The sequence below is a fragment of the Chiloscyllium plagiosum genome, unplaced genomic scaffold, assembly GCF_037043375.1.
Source record: "Chiloscyllium plagiosum isolate Xiang-an unplaced genomic scaffold, Cpla_swu_hap1 HiC_scaffold_28, whole genome shotgun sequence".
NCBI lineage: Eukaryota > Metazoa > Chordata > Chondrichthyes > Orectolobiformes > Hemiscylliidae > Chiloscyllium > Chiloscyllium plagiosum.
Genome location: NW_028270166.1, coordinates 25460431 through 25474088, shown reverse-complemented (window position 1 = coordinate 25474088; position 13658 = coordinate 25460431). Strand labels below are relative to the sequence as shown.

The window sequence follows — 13658 nt, the reverse complement described above, 5'->3', positions numbered from 1 at the left end:
GGTACATAGATCCTCGAAAGTTGCCACCCAGGTTGATAGGGCTGTTAAGAAGGCATATGGTGTGTTAGCTATTATTGGTAGAAGGATTGAGTTTCGGAAACATGAGGTCATGCTGCAGCTGTACAAAACTCTGATGCGGCCACACTTGGAGTATTGCATACAGTTCTGGTCACACATTATAGGAAGGATGTGGAAGCTTTGGAAAGGGTGCAGAGGAGATTTACGAGGATGTTGCCTGGTATGGAGGGAAAGTCTTAAGATGAAAAGCTGAAGGACTTGAGGCTGTTTTCATTAGAGAGAAGAAGGTTAAGATGTGACAATTGACACATATAAGATAATCAGAGGGTTAGATAGGTTGGACAGTGAGAGCTTTTCTCCTCAGATGGCAATGGATAGCACGAGGGAACGTAGCTTTAAATTGAGGGGTGGTAGATATAGATCAGATGTCAGAGGTAGTTTCTTTACTCAGAGAGTAGTAAGGGTGTGGAACGCACTGCCTGCAACAGTAGTAGACTCGCCAACTTAAGGGCATTTAAATTGTCATTACGTAGGCATATGGACAAAAATGGAATAGTACAGGTTAGATGTGCTTCAGATTGGTTCCACAGGTCAGTGCAACATTGAGGGCCAATGGGCCTGTACTGCGGTGTAATGTTTTATGTTCTATAGACTGGTGAGCCTGACATCATGGTGGGCAAGTTGTTGGAGGGAATCCTGAGGGACAGGATTCATATGTATTTGGAAAGGCGAGGGCAGATTAGGGGTAGTCAACATGGCTTTGTGCGTGGGAAACGTGTCTGAGTTTTTTGAAGAAGTAACAAAGAGGATTAATGGGGACAGAATGGTAGATGTGATCTATATGGACTCCAGTAAGGCATTCAACAAAGTTCCTTCTGGGAGACCGGTTGGCAAGGTTAGACCTCATGGAATACAGGGAGAACTAGCCATTTGAATACAGAACTGGCTCAAAGGTAAAAGACAGAAGGTAGTGGTGGAGGGTTGCTTTTCAGACTGGAGGCCTGTGACCAGTGGAGTGCCACAAGGATTGGTGATGGGTCCACTACTTTTTGACATTTATATAAATGATTTGGATGTGAACATGGGAGGTATATTTAGTAAGTTTGCAGCTGACACCAAAATTGGAGGTGTACTGGACAGCAAAGAAGGTTACCTCAGAGTACAACAGGATCTTAGTCAGATGGGCCAATGGTCTGAGGGGTGGCAGATGGAGTTTAATTTAGATAAATGCAAGGTGCTGCATTTTGGAAAAGTAAATCAGAGTAGGACTCATACACATAATAGTAAGGTCCTGGGGAGTGTTGCTGAACAAAGTACCTTGGAGTGCAGGTTCATACTTCCTTGAAAGTAGAGTTGCTGGTAGATAGGATATTGAAGAAGGCGTTTGGTATACTTTCCTTTATTGGTCAGAATATTGAGTACAGGAGTTGGGAGGTCGTGTTGCGGCTATACAGGACATTGGTTAAGCCACTGTTGGAATATTGTGTGCAATTCTGGTCTCCTTCTTATCAGAAAGATGTTGTGAAACTTGAAAAGATTCAGAAAGGATTACAAGGATGTTGCCAGGGTAGGACGATTTGAGCTATATGGAAAGTCTGAATAAGCTGTGGCTGTTTTCCCTGAAGTGTCGGAGGCTGAGGGGTGACCTTATAGAGGTTTATAAAACTACGTGGCATGGATAGGATAAAACAAGGTCATTTCTGTGGGATAGGGAAGTCCAGAACTAGATGGCATAAGTTTAGGTGAGCAAGAAAAGATATAAAAGGGACCTGAGGGGCAACTTTTTCACATGCAGGGTGGTGTTTGTATGGAATGAGTTGCCAAAGGAAGTGATGGAGGCTCGTACAGTTACAATATTTAAAAGGCATCTGGAAGGGAAGGGTTTAGAGGGATATGGGCCAAGTGCTCGCAAATGGTACTATATTAGGTTAGGATATCTGATCTGAATGGTCGAGTTGGACCGAAGGGCCTGTTTCCGTGCTGTACATCTTCGTGACTCTATAACTATTTCGAAGAATTCTTGAAATGCCATAGCATACAAGTGGTGGAACACTTGTATTAGAATAAATAGATGCCTGACTACATTTTCGATCACGATGAGCCGAAGGGCCTCTGTCCGTGCTGTTAAAGACTCTATTTGTCTCTCCCAAGCTCCTTATTTCCTTCTCCGCCATTTAAAACCCCCTGGGGAAGAGGGGTGAACCCCTAGCTCACGCTCTGAACAGCGACTCTGTTTTAAAGCTATCCTGCCTGATGACAACGTCTGCCATTTACCGTCATAGCCACTCAATAATAAACCCATATTATCAACAATCATAAGGGAAGAGATAACATAAGCATAACTTTAAAACAAGAAGGTGCTATGCACTTGATTATGCTTTCAATACATCATAGGCAAGATCTCAACGACCTTTCTGCCAATTGTGTAAAAAAAAACTCGTGCAGTATTTTAGTCATGATGATGACGACTCCGGTCTTTAAAACACAGAAACTGGGATAAAAACGAATTGTGTTTGAACCGCTTTTTAAAGGAAATTGAAACTATGTTTAACATCCACAGCTGATGGCTGGGTATGCTTCGAAAGTGCAAACGCAACTGGATTGTTACCTCCCTCTATGAAAGGGCATTCGATAGACATTTTGATTTTTGCATATAGTATATTCAAATTAACACCACACAAGAAATAAGTTTAAGAAATAAGTTTAAAAATTAAGCAATATGACCATATAAAATACCCTGACACTCCCGGGAGAACATCAAAATTCATGCCGTATACAATTAATGTGCATTAATGACAAACAGGCACTCTGTCAAAACACGGTTTTCATCTTTAAAACGAAATGTGGTAAGTCAGCCACAATATCATTGCGCCGCTTACGCGCACACAATGTCATGATTAAATTACATTTCTTTCACTGCAAACAAGAGGCTTCCCAAACACTTTGTTTTCTCTAAAATAAAGATCCCGGTCACCATGGAAAGCTGTAAAAAAATTGCCATTCGATTAGAACCAGTTCAGTGAAAAATCCAGCATCTCTCTAATAGGCGACAGTTTCCGGGAACAAATTCCACATTTTTGTCAAATGGTGGCGACATAGCTACTTTTGAAACTTGCAACTACTCTTGGGTCTCGACCAAGAATGCTGACAAGGTTACATTATATTTGTACTGTAGCATGCAGATGGTACCATGATACATTATCTTAATTAGCGAGCTTTGCTGAGCGTCTGGTGATGCTGTCGACCTATTTCCGTAAATGGCAGTCATATTACAGTATATTTTCCTGCTTTGTTGGCACGTTGTGGATTTAGATATATCCCTTGAGCTTTGGCAGTTACTCCAGTGCCATGGTGTAAAATTCACGTGGGCAATCCGAAGGGGTTTATTGATAAATCCACTACCCACTGCCTTTTGTCGGGAAGTATATGATTATCACAGATTGCGCTGTCTTCCAAGGTTTATTAATTCAGGTTGAACCTGTTATTTGGCGTTGTGTGGGAGTACTGTACACTTGCCATCATCGCAGTTATCTACGCTATGGTTACAACTAGGAGGCAATCAATGGGGGTTTCAGAGTGTTCGCGTTTAGCAATGGGCCTTGTTCAGCTTTGTAGAGGTTTGATGGATGCCTGATAGTTCCTCGGATGTCTCACAGCATGTTTTCCGGCGTCTCATTTTCCACAATTGGACGATAGAAAGGATCGTGTCCTCTCTGTCAGAAGCGCATGGCAAAATTCTGCCTTTATTCCAACATTCCACAGAAACACTGGCAGGAGAATGGCACATCATTCGATGAATTTTACTTTTTCTTCTAACTTTCTTGTGAAGTTGCACTGCTTCACGACTGAGTCACACTGCGTTTTTGTGTGTAATTCGTCCACAGGGTGTGGGCATTGCTAATTGGCCTGGAGAAGGTAGTACAGTCTTTGGGTTGAAGGTATACCCAGTGCTGGTATGAAAGGAGATGCCAAGAATGTGTTCCAATAACAGTGAATAAAGGCCGTTACAGTTCCGAGTGGCGATGGCATGTGACTTGGAAGGGAAGTTGCAGATGGTGGTGTTCCCATAATCTGCTAATCTGGCACAGTTGAGAGGTTGGGAGGGCCTTGGTCTGTCTTTAGGCTGGGATTGTGTAGTGGAATATGGCAATCGAGTTTGCATATTCCACTCGGTTGGATCTCCTGTATTTGCCGTTGGTTAGATAGAATGCACCTGTTACCGGGAAGAAATATGCAGTTATGGGTGATGTTCTGGTTAGTTAGAAAGAATTTTATTTGCTGGTACAAGAGCGGTAAGATTCTGTTGGAGCTGCAATCGAGCTTTTAACGTTCTTTGAGTTTATTTGACAGTTTTTCTTTACTTCAAACTAAACAGATTTGAATCGATTTTTCAATCTCAGCCTGTTTGACTCAAAGTCCCTTCTCTAATAAAACAGGATTGCAGATGCTGGAAATCTGTAACAAAATAAAACATAACTTGCTGGAGAAACTCAGCAGGTCTGGCAGCATCTGTGCAGAGAAAGCAGAATTGACGTTTGGAGTCCAGTGACCCTTCTTCAGAACGTGTCGCTTCTAATAGTTCCTTCAATGGCTCTTAGGCACCTTTTCCACCTGTTCACAAATAAACAATATGGGAACTTCTTGTGATTTCAAAATGTCTTGTACAACTTCATTGCGCTATTATGTGGTCCTTTTCGACGTTTCCTTTATTTTAATAAGCTATAACTAACACCAGTGTATTTGACGACCCTGTGTAGAACTGAAATCAGTTGCTGTACTTTCTACACTGTCAACGAGTAGCAGCATAGTGGAAAATCTCAAGACTATCTATCAGACTGTGGCGGCATTCTGACAGACTTGTACCGACCTTGTAAGAACAGAGCTCTAGCAATTCACACACGCACATAAAAACACCTAACAACCCGGTTTGTTGAAATCTCGAACAGTTCAAACGCCCTTTGTTTTGTGTATACATAATTACACTTTGAATTACGAGTGCGCACGAGGCTACTTTACATTCTGGGAGAGATATTTTAAGAAGAGGGCAGGTTTGGTGCCCGCGAAGCCCGAACTAGGCGGTGCCCAAACAAATTCGGAGGAAGCATCGCGAAGGTTTTGCTTCATTTTAATCACCATTTGCTTTCAAAGTTTGAAATTGAAACTGGTAGGAATGATATCGAGGTCAGCAAGTGGAGATGGAAGCTGGGCTGCTGCTGAGGAAAATTTGGGAAGAACTAAGGGAGACATCCAAGGCCTAGAGTGTATTTCTGTTTCTCCAGACATCCTTAGGAATCCTCTCAAAGGGTAAACACAGGACTGCTGTACTTCCCGGTCCTTCTTTTAAATACTGTGTTTCTGGCATATTTGATATCACACACCTCCTACTGAATCATAGTTCAAATCGCATTGCATGTCAGTTATATAATCAATCTTCAATTCGTAGATTTAAATTAGACTGACGGTTTCCTACATAGAGATCCTCGGCTGACTACAAGCTGCTGCAGCTGAAATGCAGCTGAGTGTGAACGGAGCGGCTTTGAGTGGGTTTAATCCCCTCACACAAGCCATTCCCACCGTGCAGAATGGAGATAGTGAATAAAATAAAACCGACTCTTGTAACTTTAAATAAAACTGAGCAGATAGTGAGTTTAAGTGCAGAAACCATACTATATTACAGGGATGTAATGTCTGTGCATTAATTGTAACAATACAATAAATTTCTATGAAGAAGGTAATGCCAGTCCAAAAACTGGAAGTATTTATGCGAGCTAGAAGGATAATTCATTAAACTGCAAAGAAGGATCACATTTAATAAAAAGTAGGAAAGAACATGAAGTAAATAAAAACACAAAACTTTGAATTTCAAAATGGATAAAGGAGGAAAATGCCTGTGTTTTTGGCATTCACGTATTAATTCATTCTGACTTTTCACCTTTTATTCATAATCACCTTCCAGTGCCTGGCTTAAGATGAATTGTTTCAGAGAGTCCATTAAGACTTCTTGGCATTTTGCCACAATATTTTCATATTTGCAGAGCTACTGTCTGTTTCCAGGTTAGAATACTAGAATCAGATTCCAATCAGGAGAAGAGATCACAATAAATGATGTGCAGAGTACAAAACGTGCTTCACCCTTTAATGGGCAACCAGAAAATGTAAAAATTAGTGTGAATGTTTATTGCTTCAAACAGTTACACAATGAATAAATGTAACATTTCAAAGCAAACCTGACGGTAAATGTCAAAATATGTAACTCCATTCTACTTTCATATCACGTCACTCAAATTATTTTAAGGACAAATGTGTTTTTTAAAGACACTATTCTGAAGTCAAGTTTACTTCTCCACATAAAAGAAATGTTTGAGCGATGATATATTAACAGAGGAACTGACATCCACTGAGTTGCCTTTCCACCAATTCTTGTGTTGAAGAACTCTGATTAAATTTGTCAAGCACAATCTCTGAATGATAAAACCAAATGATTACTTTTTTTTTACAAAATGATACTCCTTCAACCTTCTTCCAGGATATCACCTTATATTGTGCCTGCTACAGATGTAAAGCTCACTGATTTGTAGTTTTGAGTATTATCTTGTTTCCATACACAGCTGGTAAACAAGTTTCAGTCTTCTTCTGACCAATGATAAAACTGAATTTATTACACAGCTGACCTTACTTGAGCAATTTAGTGATTTGTTACAACGTAATGGCAGTGTTCATTCACCTCAAGGATATTTGCAATAATGTCCGGTAGAATAGCTGCTCTGTTTGACTACAAAAGAATGATTGCTACATTCCAAATGTGATTAATTAACTGAAACAATTTGAAACGTTTTAGCAAAATTAGATCCTATATAAACGCAAGTGATCTTTATTGATAAACACTTCCAGTCAAAGATAATAGCACCACTGTGCTGCAGAATAGTATGTGCTTGCTTAAATCAACTTGCAGTATGATCACAATGGTCTTGTTGTCCTGCAGATGTTTTGCACTTGTCACCCATTGCACCACACACCACATACCAGTGAGCAGGGTTTGATAGCTACAATGTTGATGTAGATCCCCAGACATGGTGTTGCACTCTTTTAGGCCAACCTGTAATTTAGGCCATTGACTAAAACGATAACTTAAACGATCTTGCCCAACATCTCACGCAAGCAATCATAATTAATTTTAACATAATTATTTAAATATCATGAGAATTTGGTATTAGGAAATAATTATCTATGAAGTATTTGTTTAATATTTCCAACACTTCTGTTCCTAGACTGACCATCTTCAAAATGAAGGTGTAATTGTGCAATCATTCATTTCTGGAAATTCTTGTCTTATTGCATCTTCAGACACTTTAGGAAAGAATGGTGAATTTTAACATGTTTAAGATTGGATGTATTTGGGTGGGTTTAGTTTGGGGAAGATTCCAAGAACAGCGTTTTATGGGCAGACTTGCAAGTGTGGTGGGGTAAAGCATTCCAAGGTGATTTTCCAGCTGCTTACCCACTCACCTCCTCGCAGTGATTTGGTGAATGGTAGGTTAGGTTCTTAAGTTCCCAATTAATCGCTATTTCGCACCCAGTAACAATGTTCCGATTATTAGGAAGAGAACAGGAATCCCAGCAGTTATGCCTGTCTGGAGCTCAAACAGGAAAGGGTACATGGGGTGAGTGCTTCCTTCAACAGTCCCGTTTTATGACAGAACATCACCTCTCAGTTGAACACCTCCTCCCCCCCCCCCCCCCCCCCCACATCCCGCCAACATCCCAGGCTTTCTCTGGTTAATGCCTACTGTTTGATGTGATGGGTCACCGTTGTTGCCGCAGGAGCAGCTTGAGTTCCTCTGGCTCACAATCCTAACATAAATCAAAGAGCTGCAGCTGCTGGAAATCTGAACAAAAACAGAAATTGCCAGAGAAACTCAGCAGATCAGGCAGCATCTGTGGAGAGAAATCACAGCCATCGTTTGGAGTACAGTTCTGAAGAAGACTGATGCTTGGCCCGCTGAGTTTCTCCATCAACTTCTGTCTTTTGGGTCATAAGTCTTCCTGCTTGGAGTTGATTTGATCTGCCAGCCTCACACCATGTTCTGCTGGAGTTTTCACAAGGACCGTAAGCTTCTGGTATCTATCTGGAGTTGCTGTGGAACGTCCAGTTATTTGGATCTGTCTGAAATTCTGGAATCTGACTGAGATCTGCCTTATTAGCACCATCTGGGTTGTGTCTGGAGCCATTGTGATCGCTCTGGTGATAGTGAGATTGGTCAAGGGCTAATTGGATCCAAGTGGAGTTGCGGAGATATATTTTGGATATACACAGAGGTGTGACGAATTTGGGATCTTTCCAGATTAACTTTGATCTGTCTGGATTTGTTGGATCGATACAGCCCTGTTGGGATCTTTCCAGACTTCTGGCATCCGTTCGGAGTTGTAGGATGTGAACTGTCGGAGTTGGGTACGCCTACTCTGGGTCCTGGTCGGGATCTGTACGAAGTTGGTCGCGATTTCTCTGGACACGTCGGGATCTGTTCGGAAGTCGACGCGCTTTCTGTGGATCCCTGTTAGGATCTGTCCACGGTCTCTCCTGATCCCTGCAGTGGTCTGTCCGCGCTTTCTCCTGGTCCCTGTTGGGATCTGTCCGAGATTTGTCCTGATCCCTGCAGGGGTATGTGCGCGCTTTCTCCTGGTCACTGCAGGGATCTGTCCGCGATTTCTTCGGATCCCTGCTGGGATCTGTCCGAGATCGCTCCGGATCCCTGCTGGGATCTGTCCGAGATCGCTCCGGATCCCTACTGGGATCTGTCCGAGATTGCTCCGGATCCCCTGCTGGGATCTGTCCGAGATTGCTCCGGATCCCCTGCTGGGATCTGTCCGAGATTACTCCGGATCCCTGCTGGGATCTGTCCAGCTGCTGTCATCCCGCCAATTCCATTCTCGCGCCGCCCCATTGTGACGTCAGCCGGTCCAGGGGCTGCTCCCAACAAAATGGCGGCTGTGGAGTAACGGTCAGGAGCGGAGAGCGCGAGAGAGACAGCGACAGCGACACCGACAGCTGCTGTCGCCAAGAGCGGGGCGACAGGGGCAGCCTCTCAATACACACTCACTAACCACCGCCCCCCCCCCACCACAAAAAAAGAAAAAGAGTAACGTACCGTGTATCTAACGGCCGGAGAAAGAGAGGGGGGCGCGAAAGTCGTCGGAAGAGCAAGAGAATCAGTGGAGTGTGGCCGAGGAGCGAGGAGACATGTCTCTCCTTTGTGTTGGAGGTAAGAGTCCCCCGCCATCCTTACCCTCCATCCCTACCCCCAGCCCCAGCACCCTCATCCCAAACCCAACCCCAACCCCTCCTGTCACTCACTGCTTTCACGGCGGCTGCGATTGTTCATCAATGAATGAACGGATATCAGCAGCCGCTGTAGACTTTAGTAGGAGCACGCACACACACACACACACACACACACAATTCATTCAGAAATTTTAAGCAAAATAGTCATTTGGTCCATTTGCATTCACCTGACGGAGAGCGAGGGATTCTTTCTCCAAGGGGGTGCTCTTTCTTTTGCCAGCGTTTGTCTGGGACGCTGTCAAACCAGATGAAGCAAATCGGGCCTCGTTACTTGAACCCGAAATAATATTTCGTTTTTAAAATTTAAAGACGTCAGTGGTGTGGCAGTTATTTTCTATTTGGAATGCGCTGGGCATTTTGTTTGGTTGGGATTTCCGAATTAGTGACACCCTCATGCCACTATCACATTTAATTCATTGCAGGCCATCTGTCAGATTTTTTACCGACAATATACCGCACCTGGGGTGGGGGTGGGTCCTGTTAGGTGGTTGTTTAGTGCACCCCCCCACTCTATTTTGCTTTATTTCAAGTTAAAATATTAACCGACCCTGCTATCTTTTATGTAAGGACCGAGGTTGGAGAAGTTACTTTCAAATTCCCGTTCTTTCTAAATAGCAATTTGGAGCGATTCGACTGTTTAAACTAAACTGGAACAGTTTTTGTCAAGTAAATATGTTAAACATTCGGGAATTGAAACAAACTTAAAATTTTCGCATGCTTTCAAATCGTGTACACTTTTTAAATACATGTTTCCGACGAACATATGTTTCAAATATTCCTTTACCATAAGCATGTAAATGGACAATTTGTTCATTTTGTTTTAACAAAAGGTGGCTGATATAGCTGTGTGGATTTTCCGTCTTTGTGCATTCAGTGCTCAGGGGAATGGAAATTGAATGAATGGAGGTGTCATGGCATCTTACTGCAGCCCGTCTGTCTGTGGTACAGTACAATGGACAGCTCCCTCCACCCGCGCCTAACAGCAACAGCCAATGGTTTATTTCAAAGCTCATCAACACTCTTGTACAACACTTCTCTTGGAAGGCAATTGTAGTCCGCTGACTTTTTTGACAGTAATATCCATTAAAAAAAATCAATTATGGACCATCACATGGGGTTTTATAAATGTGAAATAAATGTTGGGAGAATATTTTAACGACTTTAGGATTTATTAGATCCCCTGCTGTACATTTGGCAAGAAAAGTGGTTTCAGCCTTAACCTTATTTTAACAGTAGATGCACGAACAATTTATATTATTAACAGGAAATGAATATAATGTTTTTTCTGTTCCCCTGAAAATACAAAATCTATATTAAAATAGTATTTTATTGCAATTTTATTCACAAGAATAGAACTCCACTCTTCCCAGTGTTGTATTTTACAAAATGCATAGTTAAAACTTTCAGTGCTGATTTTAACTTATTAATTAACTCCAATGTTTGTAATAACAATGTTATAGAATATATTGTTGATGATATTTGTTAACATATTTTGGATTTGGGAATTACATGGAAGTGCTTGTGACCTTATCATTACTTTGTAACTTGCATGAAGTAACAATGAATTATGCTGCTGAAATTTAAATATTATTACTTTCCCCTCCAGTGAATTAATCATTTACAGTATACAGTTTTCTTAACTGAGTCGTAAACCACATGTGAGTCACTTCCTAATCATGAATATAATGTCTAAATTTGTATTTCAAATGAATTAATGGATTCCATTTTGATAGATTGCTATTGATTTTTGCCTATAAAGCGCTAGTGAATGAAACTGACAGGTAGATCAAGTTAGCTTGGAATTGAGTTTTCACTGAAAGCATACTTCTACAACATGATGTCCTGCTTAAAATTAGCTTAGTTACAGGAAGTTTCATATATTAGTGGGTTTGGGAATTAACATCTGATCATTGGATTCTGAAAAAATACTCTCTCGTAAGTACAAACAACTTTGATTCCTCTCATGATGGGATACTGCTGTATTCAGAGTTGGTCAGGTGACATTAATTTAATTGTGATTTCTTGTAAAATATCCCCCTGGTTGAGAGTTAAATTTGAAATAAAGACAAAGTGCTGGAGAAAGTCAGCAGATCTGGCAGCATCTGTGGAGAGAGATACAGCATTAATATTTAGAGTCCAGTATGATTTATATAACTTTGAAGTTATATTTGCCTGGATTCAGATGCAAAGCAAAGTTGAATTGGAATGATGTGTAAAATGTTCCTGCCTGGCTTAGGAAATAAAGATTAATCAAAATAACACATCCACATTTTGGCTTCTATAATCAGAAACATCATAATTCTTGCATTGATTTTAAAAATGCATACATGAAACCTTGATATTGTAGTAGAAATTCCACAAGATTAATGGGATTATAAACCTCTAGCAACAAATGTTATGCTTTTGCATCTGGGAGCAAGTTTCTGGTGTAGTTAAAGAGTAACTAGTTAAGGACAAAGCTTATATTTTGCCTTTATTCTAGAATGCCTTTTAAGTTCAGACCAAAGCATGATTTAAAGTCATGCATTGATATAGGCTTCATGTATTTGAGTTGTGTCTTTGACCTCATCAAAATTCATGTAATCTCTTTGAGAACTTTCCTTGGAATTTTTTAAAGTTCCAAATAATAGCACTAATAATGCATTAAGGTGGAGAGCATTAAATATTGCCTCATGTACATATCATATTAATGGCCCAGATTTTACAGTTAGTGGTGAAAGCATGCTCTCCATTGACCTTAGGGCAGGCTGAAGGTGGAGGAGTGCTGTCTAAAGCATACATTCCTCTTTTTCAATGCTAAGTTGAATTTGATAATATTTGTAGACGGTCTGTGGAATCCAGTAACAGAATAGGCAGGAGGCAGGCTAATTAATCAAAAAGATTGAAGATTCACACAATAAAGGTGAAAGCAAAACGCATGGAATATAACTCCTATATAATCATTTCATTTAAAAAAAATTAAGTCAAATTTGGAACTTGAGATTATTTTCAGAAGTTAATGTTTTAGAAATTGATCGATTTTTAGATGTGATCTGTGGAGTTAATGTTTCACAGCTGGAGAGGTTGAATAAGAGTAATTTAGTACACTGTTTTTCAACTGAGTTAACAAACTAATAATAACTGAACAATACTTAGTATTTTTCTAAGTTTTCGAAGTATGATTTTTATATCATAAAAATATTGTAGTAGTAATAATAATATAAAGATGTTGGATAGAGACGGGTGCTATTTATTCAGTTTCTTTATGCAAAATGGACTTGTTGGGCTGAAGGGCCTGTTTCCACACTGTAGGGAATCTAACCGAATCTAGTTGGTTTTAAGTCTCCAGTACAAAATTAGGAATGTGACCAAAATCTGTGGGAACCAGTACTAACTGAATGAATATTGTGGTCATCTCTACTAAAATAACATCAATCAAATGACTGATTTTTGTTTTTAAAAGAAGAGCTTTTAGGTTTGCATAGCAAGGTATTTAAATGATTGACACTCTTTTGCTTGGAAAGGATATTGGGAATGTATCCTTAACACATTTTGGTGAGATCAGTTGAGATAATCTGTTCTCAATCTTTTAATGGCTGATAAAGCAATTTTGGGAAGCCGAATTCTACTGCATATGCCACCCACATTGTCATATGGAATGATCTGTGCTAATGCCTTGTTGACAGGCCTATCATTTGCTCTGGAGCTCTGAAATCAGGTATCATGGTGCTGACAAATTCCTGCCAATAGCTGGGTTTGCCATTTGGATGGATTATCATTTAGAGTTTCCCACTTGTTGTTAATGTGGATTTTTGTGTCGCTTGACAGACTTCATGAATCAGAGCTTTGGGCACACTATTGATTTCTTTGCATTGACAACCTCATCATATATCACGTTTTTGAGAACCTGATCATCTTCCATTTTGTGCACATGCCTTAGACAGCAAAGTCTTCCTTGCTTGATTAATGTTGCCATGCATGGCTTTTTTTTCCCCAAGAAGGAACTGCTTCATTAGTGATATTGTCTTTCTACGTGATACTGAGGGTGCATTGTAGACACCAGTGATGGCCTTTTTCTTCTTGGCAGTTGCAAGTTGCCCAGGCATTGCTGACATACGGAAATTGCCGAGGATACAGCAATATGAAGATAAGCATTGTAGTCTTGCAGGATATTTCTTGATTTTTTTTTTTTGAAGCCTGTGTTTAGTTAACCAGAGTTGGGGGCTCTTTATCCAAAGTGTGTGCCTAGCTGTTTATCAATAAATAAGTTGTCTGTCACTGTGGATGCAAGATAGGATAATTTTCTGAATGTTTTCAGTGG

At 40.6% G+C, this 13658-nt stretch overlaps 1 protein-coding gene across 8 annotated transcripts in view; it reads left to right on the top strand.

Annotated features, from left to right (window-relative positions):
- The first annotated feature begins 9040 nt into the window (after nucleotides 1-9040).
- The window catches only part of LOC122565310 (protein unc-13 homolog A), a 431554-nt gene continuing 426936 nt past the window's right edge, over nucleotides 9041-13658 (top strand). For all 8 annotated transcript variants that reach the window (XM_087976053.1, XM_087976052.1, XM_087976055.1 and 5 more), the window contains exon 1: nucleotides 9041-9278. Coding sequence is in view for 7 of the 8 variants with exons in the window: in XM_087976052.1 (XP_087832178.1) it covers nucleotides 9257-9278 (22 nt within the window). In the remaining variant the exon portion in view is untranslated. The remainder of the gene's footprint in view (nucleotides 9279-13658) is intronic.